Source organism: Zeugodacus cucurbitae, chromosome 5, assembly GCF_028554725.1.
Source record: "Zeugodacus cucurbitae isolate PBARC_wt_2022May chromosome 5, idZeuCucr1.2, whole genome shotgun sequence".
NCBI lineage: Eukaryota > Metazoa > Arthropoda > Insecta > Diptera > Tephritidae > Zeugodacus > Zeugodacus cucurbitae.
The window spans coordinates 15,740,228-15,755,173 of NC_071670.1; the positions used below are offsets into that span (position 1 = coordinate 15,740,228).

The 14,946-nt window shown below is 33.8% G+C and overlaps 2 protein-coding genes across 12 annotated transcripts in view; one reads left to right on the forward strand and one right to left on the reverse strand.

Moving 5' to 3' along the window:
* The window catches only part of LOC105214632 (mucin-4), a 33,933-nt gene that overhangs the window by 9,950 nt on the left and 9,037 nt on the right, over window positions 1-14,946 (forward strand). The gene's annotated exons all lie outside the window — the stretch shown is intronic.
* Window positions 12,275-13,492, reverse strand: LOC105214631 (uncharacterized). Its single transcript, XM_011188156.3, has one exon. The coding sequence runs from the start codon at window positions 13,251-13,253 to the stop codon at window positions 12,384-12,386; it is 870 nt and encodes a 289-aa protein (XP_011186458.2). The 5' UTR covers window positions 13,254-13,492; the 3' UTR covers window positions 12,275-12,383.

Sequence of the window (14,946 nt, forward strand, 5' to 3'; positions counted from 1 at the left end):
CGCTGAACTATGTCAATGTCGTCGTATAAATCGTACAGCTCATCGTTCCATCGTCTGCGGTATTCGCCGTTGCCAATGTTTAGAGGACCATAAATCTTGCGCAAAACCTTTCTCTCGAAAACCCCAAGAGTCGTCTCATCGGATGTTGTCATCGTCCACGCTTCAGCGCCATACATCAGGACGGGAATAATGAGCGACTTATAGAGTTTGATTTTGGTTCGTCGAGAGAGGACTTTACTTTTCAATTGCCTACTCAGTCCAAAGTAGCACCTGTTGGCAAGAGTGATTCTGCGTTGGATTTCAAGGCTGACATTGTTGGTGTTGTTAATGCTGGTTCCCAGATAAACGAAATTATCTACAACTTCAAAGTTATGACTGTCAACAGTGACGTGGGAGCCAAGACGCGAGTGCGCTGACTGTTTGTTTGATGACAGGAGATATTTCGTCTTGTCCTCATTCACCACCAGACCCATACGCTTCGCTTCTTTATCTAGTCTGGAAAACGCAGAACAAACGGCGCGGTTGTTGCTTCCGATGATATCAATATCATCGGCATACGCCAGGAGCTGTACACTCTTGTAGAAGATTGTACCCTCTCTATTTAGTTCTGCAGCTCGTATTATTTTTTCCAGCAATAGATTGAAGAAGTCGCACGATAGTGAGTCACCCTGTCTGAAGCCTCGTTTGGTATCGAACGGCTCGGAGAGGTCCTTCCCGATCCTGACGGAGCTTTTGGTGTTGCTCAACGTCAGCTTACATAGCCGTATTAGTTTTGCAGGGATACCAAATTCAGACATCGCGGCATAAAGGCAGCTCCTTTTCGTGCTATCGAAGGCAGCTTTAAAATCGATAAAAAGATGGTGGGTATCGATTCTTCTCTCTCGGGTCTTTTCCAAGATTTGGCGCATGGTGAATATCTGGTCCATTGTAGATTTTCCAGGTCTAAAGCCACACTGATAAGGTCCAATCAGTTCGTTGACGGTGGGCTTTAGTCTTTCACACAATACACAATAGTCCAAGAAAGTGCAAAATATTTTGATTCCTCTTAGTTTTCTATATTTCTATTTTCTTCTGCATAAGAAAGACTGTACTTTCCTGCAGATGGGGATGGAGAAGATCGTGAACAACTACATCAGGACTGTGGCATTAGAGCACTACCCCCTGCACGCAAGTCCGCATGCATATAGGGTTGGCAGATCTACAGACACTGTTCTGTACAACTTAGTGACAGAGGTAGAAGACGCTCTGGAAAATGGGGAAGTGGTATTGTGTGCCTTTCTAGATATAGAAGGCGCGTTTGACAATACTTCCCACTCAAGTGTCACCAGAGCGCTACACAGGAGGCGGATCGATGATTCAATTATAAGATGGGTAGATGCAGCCCTTGGCACAAGAATTTCGGAAACTCGGATAGGCTCTAACAGCATACAACTGGGCACAACTACGGGATTCCCCCAAGGAGGTGCACTATCGCCGCTTTTTTGGAGCCTAGTCGTGGATGAGCTTTTGGAGATATTGACAGAGAACGGCATACGATGTCAGGTATACGCGGACGATATCGTAATTATAGCCAGAGGTAAATTTGAGAGCTTGGAGACATTGTCCGGAGAGGATTAACCCTCGCTAAGAGGTGGTGCGTTAAGGTCGGATTTAACATCAATCCCTCCAAAACGGCCATTATCCCCTTTACAAGGAGAAGAACACTCCCAGGCCTGGGTACTATTACCATGGGCGGGCAACCAGTAGCTAGGGTGGAGGAAATAAAGTATCTAGGACTAATACTAGATTCAAAACTTAGGTGGAAGAAGCATGTGGACTCCGCGGTTGCTAAGGCCACCAAAGCGCTGATGGTGTGCAAACGCTTAGCAGGAAAAACCTAGGGATGCAACTCGTACATACTGCGATGGATGTACACCACGATCATCAGGCCCATAATCTCTTATGGAGCGGTAGCTTCGGTATCTAGGATCTTCCTGTCAACATCAGAGAAACAGTTGACAAAACTGCTGCGGTTGGCCTGTGTATGCATCACTAGTGCTATGCGAACTTGTCCAACCGCAGCATTGGAGGCAATCCTGAACCTAACCATACGGCTCTACGGCAAACAGTACTTTACTGTCCCTGACGAGACCAGGACCAGGAAGCAGCAGGATGGTAAACGCCCGACAATTGGAGATCATAGGGAGGAAACTTCCAATGGCTCTCCATCCAAGGGACGACATTACCAAAAAGGTGCACTTTGAAAGGAAATTCAAGTTAGTATTGAATAACAAAAGAGATTGGGAGGACTCCTCCCTTAAGGAAGTCATTAGCAAAAGCACCCAGCAATGGTACACTGATGGGTCTAAGACCACAGATGGTATAGGTGCCGGGCTCGCGGGACCACGTATAAATCTGTCAATGCCCTTGGGACACTTTCCTAGTATCTTTCAGACTGAGCTCTATGCTATTAGCAAATGCGCTGAAATAATATCAGACAGGAACTATCATGGCGAACGAATTGTCATCATCAGTGATAGCCAGGCGGCTCTCCAGGCACTATCATCCTTCGAAATAAACTCGGGGTTGGTCCTGGACTGCATTTGAAAACTCAATAGAGTGTGCAGCAACAACAAACTAACACTGTTCTGGGTAACGGGACACAGAGGTATACAAGGCAACGAACTCGCAGACCAGCTAGCTAGGAAAGCCGCGGCCAGCAGACCGGTGGGGCCAGAGCCCTTCCTTGCCGTTGGTCCGCAAGCTCTGAGAAATGGACTACTAGAAGGCGAATTAGAAAGTAGGAATCGCTACTGGATTCGGCTGCAGGGACTTCGCCACTCGAAACTGTTCCTAGGGGGGGGTACAACCGCAAAAGATTCAAGCAACTTATTGCGCTCGCAAGAAACAAAATGAGACAACTAGTGGCAGTGGCACTCTACACTGGCCACTGCAGACTAAGGTGTCATCTGAACAAACTCGGGATCTGCTCTACGGACCTGTGCAGATTCTGTGATTTGAAAGCGGAAAAACCTGAGCACCTACTCCTGGAATGTCACGCGATTGCGGGTTTAAGGAGGAAGGAAATGAGGTCTCTAAATCCCCAAAGGGAAAGTATCGCGACCACCAGCCCTGCAGCGTTGCTAAGTTTTCTTACAGCTACAGTATTCTGTGATAAATAGGAGAGGGCACAATAGACCGTGGGTCGCAGTGCGATCCTCTAATAAATCTAATCTAATCTAAATTATATACGAATTTATATCAGAAAATATGATAAAAAATTATTTGGACATTTTAATGCCACCCTAGTATACATACAACCATATATGTATACCAACTACTTAAGCACATAAGTGAATGCTTGTTTGCTGGGACACATACGTGAATGGAAATTAAAAGCCAACAAATGTTTGCTTTTTCGTTAGTTTACACACATACACACATATATATATACTTACATACATATGTATATATACGTATGAGTGCTTACATATGTAAATATGTTTTGACTGTTTGGTATTGTGCGCCTGTAAGCAACATTTGTTTTTGTTTTGGTACTTTCATATGTTTTTCTTACGTTTCAAATTGCTTTTTATTGTGATTATGTAAAGCGCGGTCGTAATTTAATTGTACAACAACAATAGCACACACAGCGGCATGCGAACGTACTTAAAGTACACATCCGCACATAACCTTTACAAAGTGCTCTGGCGCTTAATTGTTTTATTTCATACATATTTATTGCCGGTGGAATTTATTGTTATCGCCATTTATGCTTCAACATCTTCGTTGTTTTATTACTTTTACTTTTTGTTATTTGTTTTTTTTTTTTCGCACAAACACTGTTTGTTGATTTTTCAGCAAATTATATGTGTTTTGGAATGTTTAACACGAAAAGTGACGGGCAGATGGACTGATTTTTCGCACATTGTTTTTGCTCGTGTTCAGGTGCTTCTGTTTCTGTGCGTGTTGTTTAATTGATAAAGCAAAGATCGTTTGATATCACATTTCTCAACATCATAAAATTCTGCTATGAATGAAACTAAGTATTTTGACGGTCTGTAACTAAAGTAATACGATCTTAGATGGTAAAATCGGCTCGGGTCTCAAATTTGGTACCATATTTAGCTACTTGATCCATAATAAGATACCTATATATCAACAAAGATTTAAAAGATAAGAAATCTTCAAAACTGACAATAGTAAGATAACATCTCTTGGCACTAAGCATTCAGTTAGAAGCCAAAAACTTATTATTCATAAAGCCAGTAATTCAGAAGCCAATTTACATCGTAATCGGAGTTTATATTATTCTACTAACGAGCAAAGAACCTCCACAAGCTGTTGAATAAAACAGAAATTTAGATTTAAAATTTCCGGAATATCTCGATTTCTCAATGTCTCTGCCTCATACAACATGAAACTTTCCATTTTTCCGTATTTTCTGTTTTGAAATCTACTGAAAAGGTTTTGGTTAAATGAGAAATTTTCAGGACATTTTCTTAAAGAAGCGCCCATTCCTGTCACACCTGAGCCAAGCGTGGACTCGTTATATTTATTAAACAGTTAAGATAAAAATAAAATTCTATATTACTTTTCACCGATGGAAAGATTAATATTTAAAGGGCCTCCATAAGAGGAAAACTACAGAAAAGCTGCCGAAGCTTGGAGATGGAGTACTAATTCATGATTATTGTAACTCCCTCTGACAGTATTCAAATATTTGACCAACCGACGGTAATAGCGTATATATATTGTATACAACATTTATCTCAAGGCACAACACTGATCGTACACCACACAAAAGGGATTTAAAATGACCGCCGAATAAATCCTCCCCGGACTTCCTCTGAACACTAAACACGTCATTAAGGATGTTATATGTTATGAGGTTTATACGCTGGTTGTGGCTCTATAGTTAGCTGGAAGAGTACTTTCAGAGTTAAAGTTGGAATAAAGTGTAGATACAGAGGATGTTGGAATGAAATCTAAGAGTTTCTTAATTTTTTACGATCCTATGACTAATATAAATTGTTTTGACTAAAGCAAAACAATAAAAGAGGATACAACGCCAACTAGCTGGAGACGTTTAAAATATCTATACTATAACATATTTAGAATTTCGTATTATAAGACATCTCAAGAGCAAGCACTTGATCCATATAATTATAGTATTTCAGTTAGTAAACGATGAGTCTTCGTATATCCCACAAGTATGATCTATAAAACCAGAATTCAATATAAATAATTCAAAAAGCTTCCAATAGATTATATCAACCGTTCAGAGGTAGGGACTCGTAGGGTTGACAAATAGGAAATATAGGAGAATAGCAAGGAAGACCAGAATATATCAATGACAATATGATAAAAAGATATACCCCACATTTTCTGAAAATTGATAATTTCATCTACAAATTATTACGAGTATAAGAACTGTTTCTAACTCTGCTGTACCCTGTTTTTGGTAGATAGGCAGAATATATGAAAAAGATAAGGAAAGAACCGCAATCTTGGCCGATTTTGAGCAAATGAGTTGAGGATCTCGCTTTGCATTACTTCAAGGAAATGAATCAGTTGAGAAGTAGTAATACTTTTAATAGTAATGTTAGTATTAGACTTACTCTTAATAATACTGAAGTAGTTGCAAGCAATGCACTCTGTAGCTTTTTAAGGCTGGTTGATCTATATATTTTTTCATTATTACAAATCGTTTTTTATAAAAACCCCAAATAACCCCTTCAAAGTCATTCAAGTTGACCAATTGCTTTGTTACCACCACAACAATGATGACAGATAAAGCGAAGCGCAAAGGGGCAGTCAAGAAAAACAGGCGATCTCGCTGAGCAGATAGGCAAATTTGAAAGGCACGTGCCATTGCATTGGAGGCATTCGTGACTACAAACACGTGGCAATGCTGCACAATGCATGTTGAAAGTGGTAAAGCCACAACACTGTTAACCACAATAATTACATTGCAACAACAAAGAGGCAAAATTCAATTGAAAGCAATAAAACGTGAGTGCAACTTGCGAAATAGCGCATAGAAACGAACTTTAACGGTAGTCTTTGCAACTGTTTCTGTGTGTGTGTACATGCACAGTAACAGTTCGGTTTTTCGAATGTGCCATTTTGGTCGCTAAATTATGCCCTGTAGGAATAAAATTTTAAGGGAATTTATATTAAAAAAAGTAAAGAAAGGAAGTTTCTACAGAAATTTTGTTATTACTCCAGTAAACTAGTTTATTCCTTTTATAACACTGTTAATATCATTTCTTTAACAAATTTGAATAATGACGGGATTTCAAATAATATTTCGGGATTAATTTATTATTTATATAAAAATCTAATGGAGTGAAAAGTTTAATCTTTTATAAAATAATAAAAATTAATCCCGAAATTAATTCTCAAGCATTTTCGGGACTTGTTTTCAAAATTTCTAATTTGTACTGTTTTTTTAAAATAATAATTCATGATATAATTGTAATATGCGGATGAAAAATATATAGAAGCAGTTGAAAATAAGTGGATTGATCCGTTTCAAAACCATTCAAAATCTATATTTCATTTATAATATAGAATTTGTTATATGCTTGGTGATGCTTTTAATTGCTATTATGAAGCACAAATTTATAATATTACTTTAATTTTTTATTTATTTATAAATAACGAATTTCAAAGTAACTTAAAATATTTCGAGATTCGAATTTCAATTTATTTTTATATTTAACTTTAAAATAAGTCGAGCTCATTAATTCAAGTGAATTTTTTATAGATTAATAATAGATAAATGTTGTCTCGAAAAGTTTTACCAAAAAGTTTCGGGTTTTCAAAATTATATAATTAATTGTTTCAAAAATATAAATCCTTTCAAAAACTGTTAATTAATATTTTCAAAAATACTTTCAAAAGACTTTGAAGATTGCTTCTGATAATTTCAATATTTTTTCAACTTAAAAAACGAGAAATAATAAAATTTTTAAGAAGAATGCTTGTAACGGTGTAAAAAAAAAGTTGCTGAATATGGTTTTAAGTCATTAAATTTTAATAAATCTTTATATTATTTTTCAACTTTTAAAAACAGCAAAAAAATGGTGTTCTCGAAATTTCGGATTTTTTAAACCTTTTTTTAATTTTTTTCCTAAAAAAATAATTCAAAAACTGTCAAAATCCCTAACATATAACCTCAAACAAATAATTATTTAATATAAAACAAAGGTCCCGTCACTTTTTTATTAACAACACTAACACATACATATATTTGTGCTGCATTCCTCTTTGTATGCACAATCAGACAATCGCGTGTCTTGCATGTCTTTCATTGTTTGTTTGTTGTTTTTATTATGGTTTCTGTTGTTGCATTTGTTACTGTTATTGTTGTTACAATTGTGCTGCGCTTCGCGCTCGTTTGTTGATGTAATTTTCGCAAATTATTTCATTTTCATTAAACAATTTCGCTTTTGTATGCTACCGCGTACTTATTGTTTCTGTTTTTGTTATTTTTGTTTTGTTTGCGCTTTTGAAGCACTCGTGTCGCTTCAGTAATAATATTAAATAACTAAAATTGCGCTGAAGTGTTTACGATTGTCTGCTTTGCGACAATTGCATAAAAGTTATAAGCGAATATTTAAGAGCGCACACACGCAGATACTTGTTAGTACTCTATATATGTGTAAATATGTAGAAGTTATATGAAAAAATATTACAAATAAATTAATTAAAATAAAATTAAAATTATCAAAAATAAAACTAAAAAAATATATATACTTGAATAAGTAATTAAAAATATATTATATAATAAACGATTGAATTTAATAAGTAGTTGTTATAAGTAAATTATTAAATATGTATAAATAAGTTTGTAATAAAACTTAAAAAAAAAATCATTAAAAAATAAACTTAACTACAAAAGAAAATAAAAAAATCGAAAAAATTAAATTATTAAATATAAAACAATTCAAATTTTAAAAAATATATATTAAGAAAAAATAAAAATAAAATTAAAAATTATAATGATTAAAAAATATAAAAATATTAAATTTAAATAAAAGTAAATAAAAAAATCTAAAAAAATTAAATTATTAAATATAAAACAATTTAAATTTTAAAAAATATATATTAAGAAAAAATAAAAAAAAAATAAAAATTATAATGATTAAAAAATATTAAATTTAAATATGAGTTAGAAAATTAAAAAAAAATAATAATAATAAATAAAAGATAATAATATAAAAACTTAAATATGGTAAAAAAATAAAATATATAAAATAAGAAAAAATAAAAAATAATTATAAGAAATACAAATTTTAACATAAGTTAAAAAATTTAAAAAAGAAATAAGAAGAAAAGAAGAAACTAAGGATAATAATGATTGAAATATGAGTTAAAAATTTAAAAAAGTTTATAAAATTAGAAAAAAATAAACAATTATAAAAATTCAGATATGGTAAAATAATAAAAATATAAAATGGGAAAAAATAAAAAAATATGTATACTCACATATTTTTATTAATGGAAATGTTTGTATAATCGCGCAAAATACACACACTCATGTTGACTTGTAAAAAAATTATGTGCAAAAGTCAGCTACAATTATCAAAAGTGAGGTCTAGGCCATGCTCGAACTAAAGACTTAAGCGACAAACTTGCACAATTACTTTTTATCTAAGTGGAAATATTTGTGTGTATACAAAATCATATATGTATGTATGTATATAAACATGTAAGTATATACATATGTATGTATGCGAGTGCGTTGTTGTTGCAATTAATTAGCTACTTATTGTGCACATATACCCAGGTGTACTTGCAGGTAGCTCTGAGTTATTATTCAGATTTATGCTTTCTTGTGCTTTACGTAATCTCAACTAAACAAGTACAAAACTTTCATAAAGATGCGCGTAAATATGTTGACAATAAGTAAGTGTTGTAATGTCGGGTGACATTTGAAATATTATGAACGCATATGCAATTAAAAGGAGTGGCAACACTGTCTTGTTGCACAAAAATTTGCTTGTAATTGTTTAGCTAATTGTGATATGTGATTTTCGTAATAATTTTATTTTTTTATATGAGTGGGTAGTGGCAAGGGTAGCTTAAAAATTAAGAAAATGAAAGGTAAAATGTTTAATGAAAGTACTTTAGTTACATTTATCAACGGTTATGCAAAAACAGTAATAATAAAAGGTGTTGAAAACTAGTGTATTAAAACGTAAATTTTATATAAATGACGAAAACAAACTTTTAAATGCTTGAAAATATGTTCGGGATCTCGATTTTTTCGAGAAAGAATTTATACAAAGTACTTTCTTTATCTAAAATATTCCAATAATATGGCATTTTATTTTTGCGAATTTTAAAATCTAACAAAAATTTCGGGATCCTGAAAATAATTTCGGGAATTCATTTCTCTTAAACATACAAACTTAAATAGTTTTCAAATTTATTATAGAAGTTACATTTTCCATTACTTACGGAAAAGTAAACCCGAAACCAAGTGACAAATAATTTTGGGTCTTTGCGAATTTTTAAATTTTCATAGGAATACAAATCTAATGAAAATTAATAGAAAACAATTTGTGAAGCTTATAATGTAATTAAATTGTAATGATTATTAAATTCTATGAATTTAAAAATCATTTAAAGTACTTCCAGATCTCGATATTAAATTTCAGTTTGAGTTTGCATCTGCTTTTTAAAACTATAAAAATATTTTAATTTGAAATAGAATTTGAATTTTTGTGTGTTGAGAAAGATTTTGACTTGATACTTATCAATAAATACAATTTCGGGATTTATGTATTTCGGCATTCTTCAAATTAAATGTCTTAAGCTCCTGGGTAAATCACTGATAATTATGCCAATAGAAAGTATTACGATAAGTCCTTGTAAACGGAATTAAGATAATATTTAATATTTCATGAATTCAAACTACTTTTTTCAATTTCGAGAAAAATCCTAAAAAGTTCGATATTAGAACTTTTCGGTTTTTCGTTCGATTATGCATCACTTATAAACTAGCTATTGAGAGGATGTCACTAAGAACTGCCATATGAGTGATTATTAAAATTTTTATATAAATGCACATAATTCTCAAAACTTGTTGTTCTTGACATAGTACAGTTCTCTACAATTAATGGAAATACCGAAAAATTAAACTTGAACTTTTATTGAAGGAAAACAAAAATAATTAAACTCGAATTCTAAACATAAACAAAGTGAATATAGTATATACATCATATATTTATAAGGCAATCTGAGCCGCATACCCCCAGTTTCAAATTAGTCGCGCCACTCACTTGCTCGCCACCTGAGTACGGTTTCTCACGCCAAAATCAGTTGGTTGTTTGTTGAATTGTATACGCTGACATTGAATGCATGCACAGCTGTTAACAACTTTTTCGGAAACTTTTTCACAAACATCTGTTTCAATTTTGATTAAACCATTGTTAGAGGTCAAAATTCGTTCATTCAACAAAATTAATATAAAAAAAAAATCAAAATAAGTTGCTTGACAACAATCTAAGTGCCAAAATAGATTTGATTGTTTTCACTACGAAATACGTATGAAAATATATATATATATACATATACATATATATATAAGTTATAGTATATACATGCATATGTATGTGCATTTGCATATTCACTTTCAGTTGCCTTTATGCTAATCAAAAATTAAAATTGTTTCATGAATATTTAATCAATTTGTGAGCAACAGACAGTAGCTAATAAGCCCAATGTTGATGCAACATTTCAATAAAAAAAATTATTGCTCAATTAAATATTAGTATTCCGAAATGTGATGTACTTACATACATATATGGAGTAGATATTTATTAACTTATGCTACTCCCGTTAATTAAGTGAATATATAAATTAAATAAAAAATAAAAACTCAAAATTGTAATTAAAATTAAATTTATAATAAAAATTTAATAAAAAAAAATTAAAAATAAAAAAAGTTAAATATTAAAAAAAAATATTTAAAATATAAATTCAAACATTATAATTGATAATTAATCAATTCCATAAAAACCACAATTTAAAAAATTAAGTAAAATTGAAGAAAAGAGAGTGTAAATTAAAATTACACATAGCACCCGTGGACATTGCCGACCGTAGCCCTGGCAGTCTTTTCTCCGCTGTTATACCTTCAAGAGAGGTTTGGGTGGGTAGGAATCGTTGGAGAGGCGAAGAGGAAGGTTGGGGGTGAAGTTTATATTCGGACTGTTATAACGTTTTTTTATCCAGAATCCTTCACTCTGATAGTAGAGTGGCGATACTAGCCTTGAACTCACTATTTACTCCAGGTTGGTCCTCAGTCCTCCCTGTCAGTTGCATCGGATCACTTCGTAAACATACTAATTTAGGTGCCTGGCCACAGCGGAATCGCATGACCTCAGCTAAACTGAGTAAGCGCTGTGCAGTCACCATCACTTGTTCTGTTTCAAGATCCTTCTGACCCAAGGCAAGTCCCAAGAGGTTTAGGGAACTCTTCGACCTCAGTAAGGTTAATCCTCCCTGGCCATTGCACCAATGAAATTCACTCTGTGAAACCGGAGGAGGATGAGGTAGAATTTTCCCAACATTGTGTTCTGGAATACCCAGCCATTTCGAGATCTACACAAAAGTAACTTGGATCTCACATGTTTGTGCATCCTTACTAATTAGCCGATTTGTCGATTCTTAAAATTAAGGGAAGAATTAATTTTTCGCATCACAAAGGACTATCTTTAATAGTGTAACAGTGTGTTTACTCCGGTGGGGAACAGCTATTGAACCTAACCTAAAATCAAAATTAATTACATTTATTTATAATTATATTGATAATATAATTAAAATAAACAAATATATGTATATTCAATAAAATTATAAAATAAATATTGAAAAAACTGAAAATTTTCATAATATTTAAATTCATATTAAATAAATAATCAAATAACTAAGACTACAATTATAGTCAGTATAAAGAAATAATATAGAAAATTAGTATTAAAATTAAAATTGATAAAATGTGAACAAAGAAAAACATAAAATATTTTATCCATAATTTTTAGGTTTTTTAATTTATAAAAAAAAAAATATAAAATGGCGGCAACCCCTTTCCAAGATTTGATTATATATTTATATTAAAAAAATCAGGTGACAACCCCATAAAAATATGTTCATAGTGAACATTTTAAACTATCAACTCGGCAGTCGTCTCTAATTGAGCCGAGAACCCACCAAGTTGATAGATAGTATACATATCCTGGAGGGAAATTTTCTTAAACTATACGTGTACTTAAAGGAAACATTTCTGAGCTATAAATTTTTATTCACCACAATTTACAACTTTAGACATGGCAACCATTAGGATTACAATTTAAAGCAACTACATTTCCATAGTTATATTTCAAAACACGTTACTTTATAACCAACTTGGAAAGAGAGCGTCGAGTTGAATCCATTTCTGATAGAGCGTTATCTTCGCCATCAAGCTTTGTATGTGGCTCGTGCTTCAAACGATCCTCCTCATCGTACGGATGCGGTGGTGGCATGTTATAGAAGGGTATTATCGGCTCAACCGGGTACTCATACAACACCATATACATTTCACCAATGTCACGCAACGACTGAAAGGTGCGCACACCATCGTCTTCTACCAGTGAATAGATGAGGTGTGAGAGCGGATGAAACCCGAACGCTTCAGCTTGTTGCTGTTGCTCCAACAACGCGGCAACAAATGAGACACGTGGCATCAACATGTGACGCGCCACTTCCAAAATGCTATAGAAGAATTTGTGCATAAAGACCGGGTCGTCATTAAGCGTTGGATGCAAATAATACTCGAAAAGGTGTAAACTATTCGGTTCATGCTCTGGATGTTCTTCGTCGTACTTGAGCACCAGCATACGACTGAGCAGCATGAACTCGGAGAAAAGTAGCAATGTGTCGAACATTTGCAGCCAAATGGTCCAGGAGCGCCACTCTTTAGACATCCATTTGAGTAGCGCTACGCCGTAGATCTCGTTCGTCTCCTCGTCGATCACCATGATACTGCATTCGTTATGCAGCACATGATTCACGCAACGTCGATACGATTCTTCAACATCTTCAATATCATGTATCTTCAGTTGGTCATAGAGTCGATTGGTGCGAAAGGAATTCTCCACCATTAAGTCACAAATGCGTGGCAGCCATTTTTGTGGTATATCGCGTATGTAGATGTCGCGCTCCTGTTCGTCGATCATTACGCCCTTGTATTCGTCCCAATAGATATGTACGGAATTCATTTTGTATAGAGGATTTGGGGTATTGCGGATTTGGTGGAAACAAAGTGCCAAACGGTTATTTCGATAATTATGCGTTTAAACCGAAAATTTGCGAATTTTGCACGAATTTTATACGAAAACGAAACAAGAGACGGAGAAATGAGTTTGAGACGTGCTAAAATTGTTTTGTGTACATGAAAAATAAACAAAATTTAGTTTTTGAAAATCAAAATGAACTAAAAGTCGGTGAGACTGCCAATAATGCCTTATAAAGGGTGATTCAAGTGCACAATTTTTCGAAAATTCTCTTTGGAAAATAAAAGACCATTCCGAAAATATATTTTCTTCATTCAAAGAGATCTTAAGAATAATTTTTCAGTGTAGGTCGCTATTAGAAGTCCTCTCAGACTTTTGTTTGTTAATTGAACATTTTAACCAATTATAGACTTTTTGATAGTAATCACGCGTTGCAATATCGGAAATAAGAACTAACTGATTCAATAAGATACATGCTACTCTTAAGAAGCTCCTTACTCAGTATCTTGACATTATTTTAAAACATTTTATTTTTTATCATGCTTGATCGACCATTGTATAAAGCCATAGGTATTTAAAGAACCTCACCAAATACCTCAATCTCTCAACTTTGGATTAGAATGGTTGACCAATTTATTCTATATTTCGTGTCCCTAAATGATTTCTGTATATATTCAAATTGCTCGAGTTATATAAACCCTGAGTTTGTATATAAAAGTGGTAAAAGTTTTCACGATTCCGAACCGTCAATATGGACATTGGATTTATTTACTAAGGCGTTTTGGGTCAAACAAATAAAGTCACCAGTCTTCGTTTGGGGAAACTCTCGAAGAAGTTTTTACAGAACTTTGAAAGTGCTTTCTTAAACCGAGCTTAATCAGTCCTGTTGTGCTGATTTTTAACTTTCTCACAACATCCGATGTGCCAGTCATGGACGGTTTCCGACTTCAACTTATTCGGTGTCTTGCTCGATACCTACCTTTGCATTTGGATACATAAAAGGGACATAGCGTATTACTTCCTTTAGGAAAGTCTTCATGATCTACTGAACTCTTCGAACCATGTCCAATGAAACCATAAACTTTTCAGCGATACATGAGAGTTCTTTCCACTAAGTTTATTACTTATTATATTTAATATCCAATGTAAATTGTAGTATACTACTAAAATACTTAATTAAAGCTGCATCATTACTGAGAAACCTTGAAAGTTCAAGCATCAATACTTAGCAGCTAATCTTTTGAGAAGAAACCTGCCTTCTTCATAACCACTTTGTGCATAATTAGAATGCATGTAGACTTGAAATATGCTGAAAAGCGATGTCAACACAAAACGCCACGCTTGGCAGCACACTAAAATGGCAAGCGTGTTACGCATGCGCAAGTGTGCTGTCAACTCTTTAATAGCTAAGAGCAAGTACCATGAATGCTTAACAATTGTGCGCATTAATAAAAACAAGTGCAACTTACTTACTGACTTATTTACTTAGTTATTCCAGAGTACACGCTAAGTAATCGCACGTGCCTCATTTGTAGTAGTCGCTAGTCTAGTTGGTATGTGGTTTTCATTGTTGCTTTTCACTTCACTCCATTTTCTTATAATAGTTGAAACTCCCTATTTTATCATCTACTTGTATATGTGAGAGTGTACTACTATTCAAGCCCGTAAACAAATAGTG

Excerpts from the sequence above, each read along its gene's own strand:
- LOC105214631 (XM_011188156.3), bottom strand. The coding sequence starts at position 13,253 with ATGAATTCCGTACATATCTATTGGGACGAATACAAGGGCGTAATGATC.